This window comes from Geotrypetes seraphini, chromosome 11 (assembly GCF_902459505.1).
Source record: "Geotrypetes seraphini chromosome 11, aGeoSer1.1, whole genome shotgun sequence".
NCBI lineage: Eukaryota > Metazoa > Chordata > Amphibia > Gymnophiona > Dermophiidae > Geotrypetes > Geotrypetes seraphini.
The window spans coordinates 4,999,708-5,021,893 of NC_047094.1; the positions used below are offsets into that span (position 1 = coordinate 4,999,708).

At 45.3% G+C, this 22,186-nt stretch overlaps 1 protein-coding gene across 1 annotated transcript in view; it reads left to right on the forward strand.

Moving 5' to 3' along the window:
* The first annotated feature begins 1,096 nt into the window (after positions 1–1,096).
* Positions 1,097–22,186, forward strand: part of HS3ST6 (heparan sulfate-glucosamine 3-sulfotransferase 6) — a 73,789-nt gene continuing 52,699 nt past the window's right edge. The window contains exon 1 of the mRNA XM_033962798.1: positions 1,097–2,241. Within this exon, the coding sequence (XP_033818689.1) occupies positions 1,895–2,241 (347 nt within the window). The 5' untranslated portion in view covers positions 1,097–1,894. The remainder of the gene's footprint in view (positions 2,242–22,186) is intronic.

Here is a 22,186-nt window from a genome sequence, read left to right on the forward strand (position 1 = left end):
AGAAAAATAAGCCCATGTGACTTGCCATGAAGGCATTTGCCCAGGTGGAGCCTGGGGGCTCCTCTCATCCTCACTAAGCCACTGGGTCTATCATTCCAGGCTGGGTTTCCCACCCAGAACTCAGGTTTTCAGGATGCCCACCATGAATATGCATGAGAGTGATTTGCATACAGGGGAGGCAGTGCATGCAAATTTAGCTCCTGCCAATGTCTTGAAAACCCGGCTAGGTGTGCCCTAAGGACTGGGAGCCTGGGATCGGTCAGTAGTAATGGACAGCACTCACCCCCTCCCCCCGTGTATGTTGATGCGCGTGCAATCTGTGCTAGAGGTGTGTCCTAAGGACTAAGAGCCTGGGATTGGTCAGTAATAATGGACAGCCCCCCCCCCCGTGTATGTGGATGCGCGTGCAATCTGTGCTAGTGGTGTGTCCTGAGGACTGGGAGCCTGGGATTGGTCAGTAGTAATGGACAGCACTTCCCCCCCTCCCCTGTGTATGTTGATGCGCGTGCAATCTGTGCTAGAGGTGTGTCCTAAGGACTAAGAGCCTGGGATTGGTCAGTAATAATGGACAGCCCCCCCCCCGTGTATGTGGATGCGCGTGCAATCTGTGCTAGTGGTGTGTCCTGAGGACTGGGAGCCTGGGATTGGTCAGTAGTAATGGACAGCACTTCCCCCCCTCCCCTGTGTATGTTGATGCGCGTGCAATCTGTGCTAGAGGTGTGTCCTAAGGACTAAGAGCCTGGGATTGGTCAGTAATAATGGACAGCACCCCCCCCCCCCGTGTATGTTGATGCGCGTGCAATCTGTGCTAGGGGTGTGTCCTAAGGAATGAGAGCCTGGGATTGGTCAGTAGTAATGGACAGCACCCCTCCCCCCGTGTATGTTGATGCGCGTGCAATCTGTGCTAGGGGTGTGTCCTAAGGAATGAGAGCCTGGGATTGGTCAGTAGTAATGGACAGCACCCCTCCCACCGTGTATGTTGATGCGCGTGCAATCTGTGCTAGGGGTGTGTCCTAAGGACTAAGAGCCTGGGATTGGTCAGTAATAATGGACAGCACCCCCCCCCCGTGTATGTTGATGCGCGTGCAATCTGTGCTAGGCAGTCGGAGATTCGTCTAAGTTTGAACGCGGAATTCCGTCCAAATTTGGAAATGTTGCTGCAATTTTGGTCGCCCTAAAAGTCTCTGGTGTTGGAAAGAAAAGTATTACTTTCTAGACGTGAAAACTTTTGCACAGACAGTGGAGACCCTTTGCATGGCCGGGTGCTGACCCCCCCCTCCCCCACCCGCTAAAAGCTCACAGACGTAAATGACCCTTAAGTGGACTTAAAATCCAGTCCACCTTTTCCAGCTGACGGTGGTAGATCGTTCCTGCCCGGCAACTTTAGGACTAAACTCCCCCCCCGTAACACATGTAGAAGACCTCAGCAACCAGGACTGGTTCTGAGGTGGGGGGAGGGATTTCTTCCCCCCCCCTTCCCTTCCCTTCCGAGAGTCCATCTCCAGTCCAGAGGAAGGAAAAACGAGTGCGGGGCATCGGGACAGGGACCGGGACTGAGGGGAAGCGTGGATCGGCCCTGGAGTCTGGCACAGACGGACGCGTCGCCCGGGACCGGAGGAGGCGTGCAGGGGGAGGGGCCTCGGGAAGCCCAGCCCCCTCCTGCCTAGGAAAGCGCATTGGCAGGCGGGGGCAGGGTTAAGGGACTGGGAGGTTAAGTGCCTTCCCTCGGAGCTGAGCTCTGCCGTGCCACCCTCGCCCGACGGAGGCATGCAGACCGGGGGGGCCAAGGATGGCAGGCGCAGGGGTGGCAGCAGCTGGCACCTATGAGCTGTGAGGCGACGGGCAGCGCCCGGAGCCAGGGGCAGCATGCCGGCCCGCCCCTGCCCCCTGCCCCATGGGATGTAGCCACCTCCGGAGCCCCCGCGCCCTGCCCGTCAACCTGGGGCTGCTCACCATGCTTCTGCTCTTCACCTACTGCTTCTACTGCCTGACGCTGCCTGGCCTGGGGGCGGCCGTCGCGGCCCCCCCAGAGGGGCCCCGCTGGTGGGGCAGCCCCGCCGTCCTGCCTGTGCTCAGCGGCTCGGGCGCCAAGAAGCTGCCGCAGGCCCTGATCGTGGGGGTGAAGAAGGGGGGCACCCGCGCCCTGCTCGAGTTCCTGCGCATCCACCCCGAGGTGCGGGCGCTGGGCACCGAACCCCACTTCTTCGATCGCTGCTACGAGAGGGGGCTTGACTGGTACAGGTAGGGCACGGACTTTGCGGGGGGGAGGGGAGGGGGGGCTCCAATTTTGTGCCTCATTGGGTCTCAGACTTTAATTGCAAGATTTGGAGATTGTTATTAGTCAAGAAATTGATGCAAAAGCTGCCAGTCCTAGACCTGGGGTAGATGTCATTGGGTGGTTTCTAGAAAAGTTGAAAAAAAACCCCAGTGCTAAAAAGGTGCTGGAAGCCTGGGAAGCCCTTCTTCCAGCTCCGTCACTTTTAAATAACACCATAGAGGCACTAGAAGTTTGGGATTCCATCAGCCACCGAAGCAGTGCCCAACTCTTGAAGGTTGGTCAGGGGGTCCCTAGGTCCTAGGGCTAGTTAAGGGCCAGCTGGATTGGGTAACAGAAGCCCTTCTCCATCCACTTAATAGAGCTAAATCCTCAAGGCAGAACTTCCAAGAATTTTGCCCCTGTAACTCCTCAAACGACAATACGAGGGGCCGCTGAAAAGTTCTCGGCCCCATCCAGGGAAGGCTATGCGCTTAGTCCAGTGATTGTCCACTTTTTTCATTCTGTTGGAAAATACTGACCAAAAAAAGTGGAAAATCATTGGACTAAGTTAAAATGAGAAGGGGGGGGGGGGATTACAAAAATAAAAATATGAATACTGGGCAAATTAATGGGGGATATGTGATCAGCCATTTAGAACAGAAGAATAGCCTACTGGGTCAGACCAATGGTCCATCAAGCCCAGTAGACCGTTCTCACGGTGGCCAATCCAGGTCACTAGTGCTGGTCAAAACCCAAAGAGTAGCAACATTCCAGAATCTCAAAGATTAGCAAGAATCCCAAATAGGAGCAACATTCCATGCAGAATGCCCAAAGAGTAGCAAGATTCTGGAACCCCATAGAGTATCAACATTCCATGCAGAATCCCCAAAGATAGAAAGATTCTGGAACCCCAAATAGGAGCACCATTCCATGCAGAATCCCCAAAGAGTAACAAGATTCCGGAATCCCCAGAGTAGCAACATTCCAGAATCTCAAAGATTAGGAAGATTCCGGAACCCCAAATAGGAGCAACATTCTATGCGGAATGCCCAAAGAGTAGCAAGATTCCAGAATCCCCAAAGTAGCAACATTCCATGCAGAATCCAAAAGAGTAGCAAGATTCCGGAACCCCAAAGTAGCAACATTCCATGCTACCGATCCAGGGCAAGCACTGGCTCCCCCCCATGTCTTTCTCAGTAAATAAGAACATAAAATTATACTTATCCTAAGAAAACCAGTTAGACAGTAGTTTGGTGTAAAAACAGGCCACAGCTTCATTTATTAGTGAGATACATAATTCAATACACCTGAGCAAATGAAAGATTTAGTAAATGATCAAATCGCCAACTGGGCCACCATCACATCAGCAAGTAGCTCAGTAAAGCAAATCAAACAGGGCACCGCCCCCCGCTCCTTCCCTGATCCCGCTTGCTGTGCGTACCCTCTTCCCTTCCTCCGTACCTCTAGTTGAAGTTGTTGTTCGCGGCAGTCAACAATGTGCTCCTTGTGACCCTGTCGGTTCTGCCTCTAACGCCACTTCCTATGTGCGGCACCCGGAAGTGACGTCAGTGGGAGAGTCGACAGGGTCGCAAAGCGCAAACAACTTCAGCTAGAGGAATGGGAAGAGGTGGGGGCATGGTGCCCAGGGCGGACCACTCCCTCGCCCCCCCCCCTTCTATGCTACCGCATAAGTTAGTAGAGTTCCGGGACCTCCTGGACGGAATTTAAGTGCTCCAGCAGCAGGTTCAAAGGATCTCCTGTGAACCCCCCCAAAGCTGCTACAACAGAAACAAATTAACCATTTCATTTCTGAACTAGAACTATGGGCGGGAAAATCTGGACGCCTCCGAGGAGCAGGATGGAAATTTCCTGACCTCGGAGGGGTCCCTTAGCCCCACCTCAGACACTCAAAAGGAAGGCAGTCCAATCCTGAGTCAGGCTGGCCATGCTCTGCCAGAATTCAAACTCTGTCTCTCACCCCCACCCCCCAGGAGCAAGGTCTACCCCAGCTAGTCATATCCCAGGCTGCATTGAGTGTGCAGCTCACCCCCACCTCCCCTGTTGTGGGTTAAAGCTGTTCCAGTGACTTCTGGGACTGAAGAAAGGAAGCCAATTTTAAATTTATAACAGTCTGCAGAGTAATATTAATAGCAGTGAAATATGGATTTGGGTAGGAAAAAATATTCACGCACTTAAGGAAGAGCAAAAGAGAGATCCTTATCATGTCCAAATTAAGTACTATTTGTCATTTAATGAAATTTGTTAGTGTATAAAGGCGACTGAGGCCATCAAAACATATTTTTAAGAATTTGCAAGGGGTCCTGAGTCTGACCTTAATTGTAAGAATTCTGGGATAACACAGGATCATGGAGTCTTGATTGCAAGGAGAGGGCACAGGATGGGAGAAGTCCAGGGCTCCAGGCTTTTCCTTGCGTCCCGTGAAAATCAGCAACGTTTTGATGGCACTGATAGTCCAAATCGGACTCTGTCCATCCCGGATGCTGAGAAGGAAGATATAGATAGCCCTCTGCAGAATTTGCGGATCAGACATTTGCCTTCCTGGAGACAATTTTCCCTTTATTTAAAGGTTCCCCATGCATCCAGGGCTCGCTCTCTTCAGCATCAGAAGCTTCCTATTAAAATTGCTCATGAAACGCTAGGAGCTGATGCTTTTTTTTACAGGAGCAAAGCATGGAGATCAAAGGCCAGGTCAGGAAGTAACAAAGTGCAGGCCTCAGGGAGCTGCTGGACAACCGAGGTGTAAGGAAAGGATGCTGGACTATGGGGGTGTAAGCAGCAAGGGATGGGGTGGGATAAATGCTGAACTACAGGAGTGTAAGGAAGAGGTGGGTAGGGGAGATGCTGGACTATGGAGGTGTAAAGAATGGGGGAGATACTGGATTATTGAGGGGTGGAGCATGGCTGAAGGTTCGCTTAAGGCATAAAATACCTGAAGTAGAATTTGATCCCCAGATCAAAGACTGTAACAGTTCAAAGGTCATTTTTTTAGCAGACCAGAGGAAGCTCGGGAAGGAACCGTCATGTCAAAAAAGGGTAGCTAGAAAGTGACTTGTGATGTGAACTACATGGTTTCCATTCTGTGCAGAAGAAATACTTGACGCTTGCAGTTAAATCGGTGTCCCAGGTCCAGACGATTCACTTTCCTGAAATACCTCTGTTGAGAACTGGAGTTGGTTGAATGGCAAACACACCACCTTTGTGGTTGAACGCCGAATGTATGTGGGATTTTTAGGTGCCCTCAAATTCAGGATAGTTTCAGCTGGGATAAAAATGTCCGATCACTAGGTCAGAGTCTGGCCGACACAACCGGACACGCAACGAATCGTGGTGTCCCTTCTGCCCTTCCATGGGTTTAGACACGTGACAATTAAACTGAGTTGAAGCAAGTTTTGAATTTCTGCAGCTTTCAATTGAGCCAAACTAAGTCACGTCTAAAGCCTTCGCGCTTGGTGACCCTCAAACCATGTGTATGATTTTATAGTTTCTTTTCAGGTTTTGACAGTTTTTGGTCAAGAAAAATGCATAATCCACCTCAGGATACCCAGAACTTTTGCTGGGCACCCCCCCCCCCCCTTTCTCAGGGGGATAAAGTCCAGCACTTTACAAAGCGCAGAGAATGAGTCCACCCTTCGCCCTTAATAAATGTGCCGAGAGCAGCTGCAGCTAATCTGTTATTTCACAAGACTCATTTGCATACATTACATTTAATATATGCCTCCAAAGTGCCTTTTTTGAATAAAAAACTAGGTTGCATAGTTAAGTGGGGGTCCCGGTTAATCTTTTACACCCAAACCCAATTAACATTTTCCTTAGGACATTAACTGAGGCCCCCACAAACATCGGAGAGCGAAGAGACCAGAGATTTTGTAGGTTTTGCAGGTGGAATTTCCAGGCATTTTATTAGTGATGGGGCTTGTTAAAAAAAAGGGGAAAATCCCTATTACAAATAAGAGGGAAGAATAGGAGCCCCTTATAGTACTTAGATTTTATGCTCCCCGCATCCCTTTTCATCTAGCGTCTGAAAACTCGTTTTAAGCGGAGGCTCTTTCACCCCTCCGGAGTGTTTTTGACAGCTGTAAAGACTTACAGTGTGTACAGATGCCTTCAGGAAATTTCTTGGGGATGTGGTTTTGCAGATAGTTCAAGACATCCTGTAAGAGTATCTGGATAATAGAAACAGACAGCTTGCCCTCTAGTGAGCCCCCAAATATCTGGCAGCCGGGAGAAGCCTACATCCACTCGGCAGCCAGTCTCTCCAAAGAGAACCAGCGCTAACAATTCAGGCCAAGCTACTGTATCTTCAGTTGCTTTAACCTTTGGATATACGAGGGGCCGTCGAAAAGTTCTCAGCCCAACCAAGAAGAGAACGACGTGGAGTTGTTCCCTACTTTATGATTCATTTCATATCATTGAAACGAAAAGTGTCAAGAAAAGCTCCACATTGTTTTCTTCTTGGTTGGCCTGAGAACTTTTCAGCGGCTGCTTGTATTGTGATGTCATAATCCCTTAGCGCCAACCTCATCGGTGATGTCACAATGGCTCGGTTTCCCTACACTTGTGCCCATTTACTAGCTGCATTTGCCTCATTGAAAGGGAAAGTGTCAAGAAAAGCGTGGAATAACTTGTAGGTTTCCTGGCTCCACATCGTTCTCTTCTTGGTTGGCCTGAGAACTTTTCAGCGAACCCTCATAAGTGCAAAATCCATGTTTTCTTTTCCTATTGCATTTATTCCACCTAGCAAATTGTATCTTGAGTGCTATAAGATAAGCCTGTATGTAGAATTTAAAATAATCATTTAAGCTATTGAGATAATTAAAGTTGCTGATGACGCAAAGTTGTGAAAAATTGCAAGAGGACCTTGTGAGACTGAAAGATTGGGCGTCAACATTGCAAATGACGTTTAATGTGAGCAAGTGCAAAATGATGCATGTGGGAAAGAGGAACCTGAATTATAGCTGTGTGATGCTGGGCTCTGTGTTTGGAGTCATTGCCCAGGAAAAGGATCTAGGTGTCATTTTTGAGGATACATAAAAACCCTCAGCTCAGTGTGCGGCAAATAGAGTGTTAGGAATTATCAGGAAAGGAATGGAAAACAAAGATGAAAATGTTATAATGCCCTTGGATCGCTCTATGTTACGGTTGCACCTCAAATACTGTGTGCAATTCCGTTCGCCATATCTCAAAAAAGATACAGAGACGGGATGGCATGACTTCCCTATGAGGAGAGGCTAAAGCAGTTAGGAGCAGAGATGGCTCAGGAGTGATATGATGGGTTTCTATAAAATTCCGCTTGTTCTCTCTTTCCAAAAATATTAGGACTAGGATGCGATGAAGCTACTAAGTAGTAGATTTAAAACAAACTAGAGAAAATATTTCTTCACACAACATGTAATTAAACTTTGGAATTTGTTGCCACATAATGTGGCGTAATCAGTTAGCTTAGCAGGGTTTAAAAAAAAGCTTGGATAATTTCCTGAAAGAGAAGTCCATAGGCAATGATTGAACTGGGTTGGCCACTGTTGGAAACAGGATTTTTATGTTCTTAAAGTAGCTGAATTTATTTCCCTCCTTCTGATCTGTCTTCCAGACCTATATATAATTTGGGCTATATTTTCTGTCTTTGCTGTAGAAATTTCTTGTTCGTTCGTGCACTGGTTTTTACCATCTGAGTGGATTATTATTATTATTTTTATATATATATATAGATAACGTGGTCATTCATACACAATCAAAGAGCCAGGCAAATAAACTAGCCCACAGCAGTGGAAAGACCAAAGGTTCTGAACTCAGGACCCACCGGTGTCGGTGAACACTTCTTTCCTAGAAAGTCTGAAAATTCATTTGAAAGCAATGTTCTAGAAATTAAGGGCCAGAATTTGTTTTAAAAAAGGAACATAAGGAGTCAGTTTTTTAGTGGACTAAAGTCATACATTTCTTGACTAGTTTTTGGGATTCAGAAGAGATTCCTTTGCTTTTATTTATTAATCTTTAAGTAGAGGAACAGGTAAACACACAATTTTGTTTCAGGTCCTGCTCCCTTTTCAACTTCATGACGTGAGGACAGGCTTTTGGATCACTAAAAGATGAAAGAAAACACAGGTCTTGCATAACAGCAGGAGACTGGAAGAAAGGAAAGTGGCCTAAAAACTGAAGCAAGGAAGAGAGAGAGAGATCTTAGCGGAGCGTGGCTGCCTCCTGGCTTCCTCTTTTGGATTTAGTGACCTTTTTTTGTCGTTTTCTTTAGTGTGTGTGTCCTAATACATTTTATTATTCTTATTTCTCCATTTTACTATAAAAAAAAGGTCTATATCTTGTAAGATCAAGTTGCCTAATTCTTTGGGTTTTCTTAGGATACATGTATTAGATTTGGATTTGCATAAATTTAACGAGTCTTTGCTAAAGTCTTTCTCTTCAGCTTGTCTGTGCTGTATTCATACATCAGGCGTATAAGTTTGATACTTGAATACAGTCCTGATGAAATCTTTCCTTTCAGTTTTCTGTGCTGTATTCATGCTTTACGCATATCAGTTTGATACCTGAAAACTCATTCTTCAGCTGTCTGTGCTGTATTCATGCTATAAGTGTATCAGTTTGACACCTGCTTAGGGCTTTGATGAAGACCCACCCTTCAGCTGTCTGTGTTTTACTTTCTTGGGGCAGGGGGAGAGGGTTTGGTGGCAGCATTGCTAAAAAAAGAAAAAAGGCCAACTTCTTCTGTCCCACTGGGCCAGCTGTGTTTTAGGCTTATGCTTTGTTTTGTTTTGAATTGAAATGAGAGTAAACTGGAACCGTGCAACCGAAATCTGTTCTCTTCCGCACCACCTAAAATTGTGAGGACTTAAAGCGCTGCATATCTCCCTGGTCAGACCGGTTCTGGCCTGGCAGCGTTGCATCCATGCAGCACAGCTATGGGGGTTAACATGGGTCAGACAGAAGTCCTGCCCTCTGCAGCTGCAAGACAAAGAATTGAATCGGGGACTCTTTATGTCCCTTGACGGAGTGACACTTTGTGATTATTTTTGTTGTGTAGTTAAAGCTTTTACAATTATTTGCAAAATTATAGACCGTTGGCTGCTGCATCACTGCAGGATTGATGAAGGGCATTTTTCCAAAAAGGTCTTTCCCCATTCTGTGCTTGGAAGCTTGGACAGAAAGGGTAATAAGGAAACTGACCTGGACCAGTTAATATTCCCTTCGTCAGATGGGGTCCAGGGCACAGAATGACTTTGCTTCTTTTGACCCAATGAAGGGAGGATTAACTATTTGCATTTGATTTGATTCAGCCTCAAATTTGTTTTCTGCAGAATAGTGATTTAAATTCAAATATGAATAATCTGGAGCTCCATTGTGGGCGGATGCAATGCCTGCATGCACATGTGTGATGTCATCATGTTACACCTGCAGATGCTCTCTTGACGTGGCTCCGAGCACGAGAAGAGGTGGGGGGGGGTTCGGGTGCAACGGGGCATGACTTATGTGAAATAAGGCAGGGCTGGGTGGGCCTTGGGTTCCTGGTACTCCTAAATATACAGGAACCGATTGAGCATTTCATTAGCAGTATAGTCCTGTAGGCCTCAGATTTAACATAATTTGGAGGGGGACTTTTGACTCACGTCTTGTCAAAGTCCCCAGAGGCTAAGGTTACCATATTTAAAAAAAAAGAAAACACTGGACACATGGCAGAGGAAATTTAATGTGGACAAATGCAAAGTGATGCACATTGGGAAGAATAACCCGAATCACACTTACCAGATGTTAGGGTCCACCTGGGGGGTTAGTGCCCAAGAAAAGGATCTGGGTGTCATTGTAGACAATACGATGAAACCTTCTACCCAATGTGCGGCAGTGGCAAAAAAAAGCAAACAAGATGCTAGGAATTATTTGTAAAAAGGATGGTTAACAAGACTAAGAATCTTATAATGCCCCTGTATCGCTCCATGGTGCAACCTCATCTCGAGTATTGCGTTCAATTCTGGTCTCCTTATCTTAAGAATGATATGGCAGCACTAGAAAAGGTTCAAAGAAGAGCGACCAAGATGGTAAAGGGGATGGAACTCCTCTCGTATGAGGAAAGACTAAAAAGGTTGGGGCTCTTCAGCTTGGAAAAGAGACAGCTAAGGGGAGATAGGATTGAAGTCTACAAAATCCTGAGTGGAGTAGAACCGGTACAAGTGGATCGATTTTTCACTCCATCAACAATTACAAAGACTAGGGGATATTTGATGAAGTTACAGGGAAATACTTTTAAAACCAATAGGAGAAATTGTTTACACTCGGAGAATAGTTAAGGTCTGGGATACATTGTCAGAGGATGTGGTATGAACGGATAGCGTAGCTGGTTTTAAGAAAGGTTTGGACAAGTTCCTGGAGGAAAAGTCCATAGTCTGTTATTGAGAAAGACATGGGGGAAGCCGCTGCTTGCCCTGGATTGGTCGAATGGAATGTTGCTACATTTTGGGTTTTGGCCACCGTGGTAATGGGCTACTGGGCTTGATGGACCATTGGTCTGACCCAGTCTTATGTTCTTATGCCCCATTCTGCCTCCAGCCCCGCCCCCGGATGTGATGGCTCATGGGTGATGAGTCATAACACTAAGCTTAAGGCAAGTTTTGATTATCTGGGTGGCTCACTTAGACTTAGTTTGCACCAGGGCTCTTGCTGTCAAAGGGGTGAGGATATTACATCATGTTAGTTTTGTGTTGTGGTTAAGGTTTTCACTGGTTGCCAATTTAGCATTTTCAATACACAAAGCTGCAGCCTATTGTTTACATCCAGCCTGTTATTGTATCAGTGTTAAATATGGATGGCTAAGGAAGTAAAAAGGAAAATGGAAGGGGAGGGAGACGGGAGATGGTGGTGAGGAGGAGTTGGGCATGACACAGGAAGATAGTACCTAGAAAATGACATGGGGACAAATTATCCCCCGCAGGAACTTGTTTTCCTGTACCGTCCCAGACGAGTTCTTTTCCTGTCCCTTCCCTATTCCTGCAAACTCTGTCGTCATCTGCACAAGCCTCAAACACTTTAAGATCATAAGTAGCAACATTCTAGAGCTCAGATTGTGATGTCATAATGCCTCATTCCACCAATGCCTAAGCTCCGCCCTCACCTACACAAGCCTCAAACCCTTTAAGATCCTAAGTAGCAACATTCTAGAGCTCAGATTGTGATGTCATAATGCCTCATTCCACCAATGCCTAAGCTCCGTCCTCATCTGCACAAGCCTCAGACACTTTCAAGTCCTAAGTGGCAACATTCTAGAGCTCAGATTGTGATGTCATAATGCCTCATTCCACCAATGCCTAAGCTCCGTCCTCACCTACACAAGCCTCAAACCCTTTAAAATCATAAGTGTTTGAGGCTTGTGTGGTTAAGGCAGAGATTACAGGAATGGGACGGGGACAGTGACAAAACCCGCGGGGACGGGATGGGAAAATTGAGTTCCTGCAGGGATCGGAGAAAAATTTGTCCCCATGTCATTCTCTAGTAGACCCTGGTCCAAGGATTAAAAATCAGTGTGAATAAAGCCAGGAGCACCTTCTCTAACTGTCCTCATTTGCTTTTCCAAATGTCTTTATTTTGAGAACCTGATAATAAAATTGTGTTTTGAAATCCTGGCGTCCTCAAACAGAAGAAATAGATTTAAGATGCCGGTGATCGGACGTTGAAAAGGCCGGTTTTTATCTGCTCGGGGTAGTGACATTTTGTTTGATTTTTATAGTTAAATCTTTTTTATTTTATGAAATAACAATATCAGAACAAATAATCCAGCAACACAGTCAAACGAGACTTCCAGTACCAGTAAGTCAACCCCCCAATGAGCCATCCTCCCACCCACCCACTCCCACCCATGGGAACAGCCAGAGTAACACATCAATTAAGCAGTCTACTGCGTACTACTGGGGTCAGAGTATCGCAAAAAGGCAGCCAACAACGTAAGTATGATGCTCCTAATTTAGAGTTCATATCAGTAATGGCCAGTCGTTCATAACCCGCCAGTTGGATCATCTGGGCACGCCAATGTGCTAATGTTGGGGTGTGCGATGACAACCAGCACTGAAGAATAGTTTTAATGCCCATGAATATTGTCTTTTGAACAAATGCTGCCGCTCCTGGACGTTTGGGCATTAGAGTAAGTTTCAACTTGTTTGATTTTTAAATGTTGACATCTAAGTGTAAACTGAAAATGCTGGAGTGACCTGGGTGGCAGGTGCAGGCGGAAACTGTATTTGCACGTAATGTGGGTGGCCTTGGATAAGGGGAAGGGCAGGTTGCATTGTCCCATAGGAGTCTTGGAGGTCAGGTCTCATCAGGCTCTTTGGCAGCATTCTTGTAGGTGTTTGAGGCTCTAAAATCTCAGTTTTGCCATCCCTTCTTAGCTCCTGATTTTTTTATGTTCAAACAATTTTTATTGATAACATAGAAACATAGAAGATGACGGCAGAAAAGGGCCACAGCCCATCAAGTCTGTCCACTCCAACAACCCTACCCCCTTGAATTTACCCCCCTAGAGATCCCACATGTGTATCCCATTTCCTTGATGACATATCACACAACGAAAGACAATATCGAACACAACAAAGTCATCTCAAATGCTCTTTCTTACCACACTTTTAGGAAGTCAATCAACATTTATCTCTTTGACAAATTTCCCTGACTCCATTTCTACCATGATGTACTTCTAAAACACTCCAGGAAAAACTGATTAATCTTACCATGTTAATGTAATTTTGAAAGTTTTTTTGTTTGTTTGTTTTTTTTTGTAATATCGCTGTCTCTTTCTCTGCAAACCGCTCTGAACTGTTTGTGGTATTGCGGTATATAAAAATAAAGTTGTTATTATTATTATTATCAAGTTTTACAAATCCAAACCAAAATCCAACCCCTCCCTCCCTTCCCTCCCCCCTTCCATCATATCCCTAGCTCCCCTCCCCCCCAAAGAAAGCACACAAGAAACAAGGATTCTACCAAAATGGACACCAAACCATATCTTAAAGCTCATTAAGGAAAGCACTTTGTCCCCTGGGATGCAACTGTGCCAAATAAGATCCCCAAAGTTTCAAATACAATCTCTTCCCCTCCCATTTCCCGCAAGCTTCCCAACTGGCCAACTGATGCAATAAATTATGCCAATGCCAATAGGTGGGCCCCGTATTGGATGTCCAGTATTGCAAGATGCACTTCCGTGCCACCAGACTCATCTTCCGACATAACTGAGTCTGAACGGAAGGCAAAGGCCCAACATCCAAGACCAGCTGAGATACGGTGCCCTCAATAGGATTAGCTCCTGATTTCTATACCTTCATATAACGAGTCCATCACAGTGAAAGAAACTCCTGAGTTTGCCGAAAGTGCAGGGGCTGTGCGATAACTGTCCACTGAGATTCAATAAGGGGAATTGATCAGGCTGGTTTGTCTGCGAGCCTCTCGCATGTCAACACAATCTCTCGTTATTCACACTTGTCAATAAATCCTCTGGGCTTGAGGATGTGCCAGTGGCAGCCCATTCAGCTCTTGTCAATATAATCCTGTGTGTTGACATCACACTAGGAACCAAAGTGCCAAGCAGAGGTTTGGCCAGTTATTGACAGCAGACCACTATTAATTATTTCTTGAGCTCTGCCAGACGTTTGCACGTAGTCGTGAAGGAGACAGTCCCTGCTCAAATGCGTTAAGGTGGGTTTTTTTATCGCGAGTCACTGCGGTAAAAGCTCCGATTTCCATAGAATTCCTGTGAGTGTCGGAGCTTGTACCGCAGTGGCCTGCGATTTTAAATAAACCCTAATGCAGCTTGATAAAAGGGGGCCTAAATTTTTTCCTGCTCATTCGTTGGTGGAAAATATTTTGACGTTCTCTTTTTGCTGGAAAATGCGCATCTCTTGCAGTCACGCAGCCAGAACTTGAGTTTGGGGAAGAGCCTCAATTCAAAGTGAGCACTTCACCATTGCTCTGCTCTCTTGTGCCCTCTGCTGGTGACCTTATGATTCAATCTGTTTATTAAGTAAATATTATAAAGTCTTAACAATCAGGGAATGAGGCAATGAAGAAATAAACACCCAATCTATAGCATCCTAACCGTTGAAATGTTAACAAGAACATATTTGCTAAGCAAGAGGCCTTTACTCTTACGGCCTCCAGCAAAAGATCCACAGGAGTGTCCCTCCCTAACCTGCACCCCCCCTACACACACTTTTACGGTACCTGCACTCCTTATCTAGGATTACCCCTATGACTCCAGAAAAAGGAGGACGGATTGAGACATCTGCGTTTTACTTCCATCAGTGGCGTACCTAGCATATGTGACACCCGGGGCCCATCATTTTTTGACACCCCCCCCCAACATGATTTTTAGTAACAAGCCACATGTCACACATGAGTACCTAGGAAAAGGCAGCATCTTACATATGCAGTGAGCAGTACAACATCAATACACCCATTGTAAAACTAAACAAGCCAGACTAGTACAGATCAATCCTACACAGTCAATCCTAACAAAAAACCATGTCTTTCGAATACAGAAAACACCTTCGCCTAGTATGGAATATGTCATCACAAACTAACCTTCCCCTTTTACAAAACTGTAGTGTGGTTTTTAGCCACAGTGGTAACAGCTCTGACACATATAGAATTCTGAGCATCAGAGCTGTTACCACCACGGCTGTTGCTAAAAAACGCTCTACAGTTTTGTAAAAGGGGGGATAAAATAGAAATACATAGACAAAGGTTAAATTGAACCACCAAGAAGCTGGACTCTGCATACAATGCAACATCACAGAAACAGCGATGCATCTTCCCTAAAGGAAAAAAAATAAATAAATAAATAGAATTTTTTTCCTACCTTGTCTTCTCTGGTTTCTGCCTTCCTCATCTTCTTGTCACTCTCTTCCTTTCATCCATTGTCTACCCTTTCTCTGCCCCTTCTATATGGCATCTTCTTTTCTATTTCCCTTCCAGAAACTTTATGCCTCCCCCTTCCATCTCTCCCTTCACCCCCATTGGTCTGGCATTCATCTTCTTCCCTTCGCTCCTCCAATGGTCTGGCATCTCTCTCCTTTCCTCTTCTTCCCTTCTCTCTCCCACACCCCCATGGTCTGGCATTTCACTCTCTCCTCTCCCTTCCCCGCACTTCCATCAGCATCTGCCCCCTTTCTCTGCCTCCACCACCCTTCTATGCTCCTCTCTCCCTCCAAACCAGCAAGGTCCCGAGATGACTGCTTCTGCTGCCTCTGCTCCTGAGGTTACAGGTGTCAGTCTGGGTCTGGGATTGTCTCAGGCACTGACGGGAACATTAGCCCACAACAGTATGCAGCAAATTAATACTGTGATTCCAACGCAGTATAAAGTTGCATGCTCATTATTCTCAGCATGCCGCGGTAATTTTGTGACCTAAGATTCGTGGTAGAATTTTATCCTACTGCAAACCATTAGTGCTAGTCTTGGGCTGAGAATCTTTCCAGTTTTGTGGGGAGATATGGAAGGGGGTGAGGCTCAGGTATAGCCTTGTCTAACTCCTTGCTCCTTCCTGTCTGAAGCTCTCTGTCTGCCTACTGTTTACCTTACAGCTGATGAATGAATATATAGATTTAATTACAGTGTCCTCCCAAGTTCCTGACCCCTCTATTTTCATTCCTTTAATCACCTCTATTAAGTATTGTGCTCTGCAAGGTTGCATTCAATCTTGTTGCCTTGGGGAGAGACCGCATAAATATTACAGATAAAGAAACAGATGAACTGTGAAGTTCATTTGATTATACAGAGAAAGAACACAGCTTGTGCACTGAATTCCTTTGTCACTCTGCAGTAACTGAAGCAGGAAGGAAATGGTTTTATTTGGTCAGAGGAGCAGATGGCAGCCGTATACTGGAGTGGTTTCATGCAGACGGGGACTTTTCAGCCTTGAAGAGAGAATATCTGAAGGCATCTCAGGTACCTGATCTGTAGAGTGGTTCACCTGAAGATGTTGCTTTCTGTGAGCTCCAAAATAAAATGCCATTTTCTTTTCCTGGATTGGAAAATGTGTTTACAGCTTTCCCCCAAATTATGAACAATTTATACAGGAAATTTCATAAAGAATAAATACTACAACAGAGTCTGTTTCCTGGGACTTCTTTCTGTGAAAGTCTACAGAGGGTTAGTGCAGAAATTTCAAACCATGGGAAACTTATTGGATGGCTGGGAAGACCTTTAAAGGGCGAGAGTAAGACCAGAAAACCTGCCTAACATTTATTAATGAATCTAACTCCCAGGTGCTGATCTTTACAAAATCCAGACGGAGATTCGGACGTCCTCTGTGTCCGGAGATGTTTGTCCAGCTATCTATAACAACTCCACCCCATGTCCAATCCCAGCTCAGTGGTGTCGGTGATACTGGACAGCAAAAGAACCAGTGTAAACAGAGAGCCCGGCCTGTGCAGGGTTTTTTTTGTTTCTTTTGAATTTAGTTCACACCTTTGCAGGAGTTGCATTAATATACAGTAGTTAATTGTAGTAGGTTTGCGGGTCTTGCCGCGACTGTGGCTTTCTTCAGGGTGTGCTGTGAGGTCTGTAGTTTGTCTTTATATATAGTGAGTTTATGGACCTGATTGAGAACAGTCTATTGGTCATGGGAGAGGCAGGATTTGAACCCCATTTTCCAAGGTTCTCAGCCTGAGCTTTGACCTCTTGTAGTCTGAAGGCCTCGTTGACTCTCCTGGAGCTGGTGGCGCTACTTTATTCCGAGTTCCGCAATACAAAATGTACAACTGACTCGTTTTCCTTATCACAGATTAATTTCCCCTCAAGACAAGAGACGTGCACTTATTTCTTGGCGATTGTAATATTGATCCCAGAGACCATTCCAGCTATTAGAAGAGCCCGCTGCATTCCAAACGCTATGAAGAAAGTGAATTTAAAGAGGAGAAATTGATAGTTATCACAGCTCCCCCCTCTCTCTCTGCTGTTTAAATTTGATAGAAATATTAGAAGGATTTATAGGAGAGAAAATGAATGGATTGCTTTGGTGGCCTCATTTTTCTCAGTGACAGGAAGGATATGGTGTTGAAATAGTCTCTTCAAGACCTAGAAGCCTCTAGGCAGGCCAGGAGAAAGGAGTTTGTCACATCTCCCCATGACAATATCCTCGAAATTTCCTGAAAAGAGTTTGATTAGAAGTCAGGAGAAGACAACTTTTCTTCAGAGTAAATTGGAGAAGGTGGAAAAGCCGGTTGGCACTTACTCTCTGGTCCCGAAACTTCTTATCCAGCTACTTAATGGCTAGAGAAAGGAGGTTTCAAGTCTTTTCCATTTTTAACCGTGATTGATTGGATATCTCTTGCTCTGGCTTTATTTGACTCTTCATTGGTGAACGTCCTCAAATTGCCTGCAGTGTTATAACTTTTGTGTGTGTGTTTCTTTGAGCAGATTAAATGTGCTTTCTTTCTCTGTTACATTTAGGGCTCCTTTTCCTAAGGCTAAATCGTTTAACACGTCTTGGTAAAAGAACCCCTTAGGAAAGCTAGGGACCTCCCTTCACTTCAAAATCACTGAGCTCTGGAACAACCTTACCTCCCCTCTTCGGCACTTGAGCTCTCTCCAAGTTTTCCGCAAACATCTGAAAACATGGCTTTTCTCAAAAAATGTAAGTCTCCCTCCAATTTAGGAATCAAGGAAACTCTTATATCTTGGCATCCCAAGTCCTCTAAATTTTCTTCACACTTCTACCTCTAACCCTCTGTTGTAGTTCCTTCCTATTTCTCCTACTGTAAACCGTGTCGAGCTCTACGAACGTGGAGATGATGTGGTATACAAACCTAAGGATTAAATTAAATTAGATTAGATTAGATTTAAAAAAATGTAAATACCGATTACAATTCTAAGCAGTTTACAGCCAACATACAAAGTATTTGAAACAAGACATCTTATATCTAATAAAAGCTTCTGCTGCTGACCGTTTTCCTACTTATTCACAAAATCTCATAGATAAAACACTATGAGGTACATAATCGAAACGAAAATACGCCTAAAAACCTGCCTAAATTGGTACTTGGATAATCAAAAAGACAGGTCATCCAAGTGCAGATAATCAAAACGGGTTTTAGATCTATCTAAAGGCATCTTAGGCCTTTTGACTGCCACTTTGTGCGTAGAGCGAAAAGGGGCATTTTACGAGGAGTGGTTAAGGCGGGATGTAGGCCAACCAAACTTAGTCCTGCAGCGATAATCAAAAGTTTGACGAGACTGCCTAGACGGATCTTATACATTGTGACTTAGGCGATCTAAAACCAGATATAAGTGCCCAGAAGGTATCCAAACTGATCAGATAACCACTGCAGGGACAAAGTACAGACTCCAACACACTCCCCCAGTGATCACTGACCCCCCCCACCCCCGCTATAAAAATCGGAATAAAAACTTTACATACCTGCCTCTAGAACATCAGCACCTGGCATAGCAAAGCCTAGTAGAGCTGCACAGAAGTGGCTTAAGTAGCCTGGGGGGTGGGCTAGTGAACCATAGAGAGGAGAACCCAGGCCCATAAGCCACTCTAACCACTGCATTCATGGTGTAAAATGTAAGCTCACCAAAAAAGAACCAAACCCTACTGTACTGCCATATAGGTGCCGCCTGCAGCCATAAGGGCTATTGGGGTGGTAGACAGGTGGGTCTAGTAGGTTTTGGGGGTCTCACTATGACCTATAGGGAAGTTGTGAGATGTTTATGTGGCACCCTTTTTGTGAATTTCGCAGCAGTGCCCTGTAAGGTGCCCCGCTATTCTGTTGCCATGTCTGTGTGGTCAGTCCATCACTTTGCTGACCCCTCCCACATCCAAAAGGTCTTTTCTAGGCGTTTTGGACTTGGACGATTTTTTTGACTGGACAATCAAACGGCTGGACGTATAATTAGACGATCCTCAAAAAAAAGAAAATATTTTGGACATATTTTTCGAGAATAGAAACATAGAAAAAAGCAGCAGAAAAGGGCTATAGCCCACCAAGTCTGCCCATTCCAAGTATCCCCTCCCCTGAATTTACTCCCTTAAAGATCCCACGTGAGTATCCCATTTTCTCTTAAAATCCGTCACGCTGCTGGCCTTTATCACCTGGAGTGGGAGTCTTTTCCAATGATCCACTACTCTTTCGGTGAAGAAGTACTTCCTGGAGTCGCCATTTAACTTCCCTCCCCTGATCTTCAGCGGATGCCCTCTGGTGGTCGAGGGTCCCATGAGCCAGAAGATATCATCTTCTGACTCGATGCGTCCCGTGATGTACTTATATGTTTCAATCATATCTCCCCGTTCTCTTCTTTCCTCAAGTGAGTACAGCCGCAATTTTTTAAATCTTTCTTCATATGTGAGATCCTTGAGCCCCAAGACCATCCTGGTGGCCGTTCGCTGAACCGACTCGATCCTCAGCACGTCCTTTCGGTAGTGTGGTCTCCAAAACTGAACACAGTACTCCAAGTGAGGCCTCACCATGGCTCTGTACAACGGCATCATAACTTCAGGTCTCCTGCTGACGAAACCTCTGCGGATACACCCCATCATTTGTCTTGCCCTGGAGGAAGCCTTCTCCACTTGATTTGCAACCTTCATGTCCTCACTAATGATCACCCCTAGGTCGCGTTCCGCCGTGGTCCTAACCAGGTCTCACCATTTAGTACATAAGTTCTACGCGGGTTTCTCTTACCCAGGTGCATTATCTTGCATTTTTTAGCATTGAAGCCTAGCTGCCAAGTAGTTGACCATTGTTCCAGCAATAGTAGGTTGTGTGTCATATTATCAGGTAATAAGCTTTTGCCTACTATGTTGCAAAGTTTGGCGGCGTCGGCGAACAGTGATACCCTTCCTCTAAGTCCTTGCGTCATATCTCTTATGAATAAGTTAAATAGAATCGGGCCCAGGACCGAGCCCTGCGGCACTCCACTGATCACGTCCGATGCTTCGGATGGGGTACCGTTCACCACCACCTTCTGAAGTCTACCGCTCAGCCAATCCCCAACCCATGTAGTTAGAGTGTCTCCTAATCCTATCGATTTCAGCTTGTTCAGTAATCTTCGATGAGGGACGCTATCAAATGCTTTACTGAAGTCCAAATATACCATGTCCAGTGACTCTCCGGCGTCCAGTTGGACTTTAAACGACTAGCACCCTAGGCCCAAAACGGACTTAGACATTTTTTTTTATTATTATGCCGCTCTATGCTTCATATGAAATACCACAAATCCCATTCAACCATCAATCATATTTGCTCTTTTCACATAAACACATCAACAAAAAGCCATGTCTTGAAAAGCCTCTTAAATCCAAAAATGAAAAAAAGGTTTTAAAATTTGGTAGCAAGGTCCCATCACCTGTGAAGATTCCTCCTACCTAAATCTCTTCAACCGCTGGAGCAATTCCTGTCCCCTTAGTCACTTTCCTTCATTTACACTCGCACGCGTGATCTGCTGGGAATATGTCAACCAACTGCCAATACATGAGTGTAAGTCCAATTAGCTGCTCTTGGCTTCCTATTGTAGCATTGATTAGTTTCAGGACTGTCAACCCCTTCTCCTTAGCAGGGAGAGAGCTCTTTTTCGGGCAAAATAGGAACATTCTTCTTATCAGTTATTCCTAGCTGAAGACAGCTCCATTTTCCTGCAGAAACCCTCCTCTTCTGGCCAGTATTTCTCAAGTCGATCCTGAAGTACCCTCTTGCCTGTCGGGTTTTCTGCAAACAGTGAAGGCAATGAATGCAAACCAATCTCGTGCTTATTGCGGATATCCTGAAAACCTGACTGGCAAGGAGGTCCTCCAGGATGTAAGGTGTGCGGCATGCACAGGGCAGGCAGCCACATTAATTAAACAAACCAAATAAAGCAGACAAGCCAATACCAGGGTCAGTAAGTTCTCACTGAAGCACTACAAATAATTTCATTAGTCTGTAGTCAGCAGTCTAGACAAATACCAAATTTGAGAAAGAAAACCCCCCACTTTTTCGTGTTCTCATGTAGTATAGTTTGCAAATAGCTCTTGTGAAAGACTTTTAAACTGCAGACCAGACCATATGCAACAATCTTAGAGTAAGGTACAAGAATACCTGCAGAAGGTTGAAAGGGACTGTTCTCTATTTTCACACTGCTTGGGTTTTTAGTCTGATTCTCACGGTTCTGTCATAGAGAATGACGTGGGGAGAAATTTGTCCCGTGAGTTTTGTGCCTGTCTCTGTCCCATCCCTTGTGATTTTAAAGTGTTCGAGGCTTGTGCAGATGAGGACAGAGATTTCAGGGATGGGGCAGGGACAGGCACAGAACTCACGGGGAAAGGATGAGGATGGAGCTAGAAATGGATCCCACGGGAACGTGGACAAATTTGTCCCCGTGCCATTAAATCACATTGGTGACAAAGCAGGAATTGCTTCTAGAGAAAAGATGGAATTTTCTTAGATGGATATAAGTTGGCAAATACCCCCCAAATCTTATTTTTTTCACTGGTCAATGGTGAAAGATTATAGGGATTCTTTTTACTAAGCTGCAACAAAAAGTGCCTTTAGCACATCCATAGGTGGATTTTTCCCGTGTGCTGAGGCCGATTTTCCATTTTTCCTATTAATGGCCCTGTGCGAATGTTGCCGTTAGCGAATAGCCATTAATACACTAATAAAAATCACAGCATGAGCACAACCCCGCACCTACGAGGGTGGTTTGAAAAGTCTGGTAAATTTGCATGAGACGGTGTCACAGTCCATTAAGTCATCGATGCCGTCAATGAGTCTTTTACAGGGTCTGGCAAAACCTATTTTTCCTATGATGTGAAAACACTGGAAACTCGCTGGACTAAGTGTATAGCCCTCGATGGAGACTGCATTGTTTAACTTGCTTGTTTACCAAACTTTTCCAACCGCCCTCGTATTTTGTCGTTGGTAAGAGCCGATGTGGTTAGCACATGGCTGT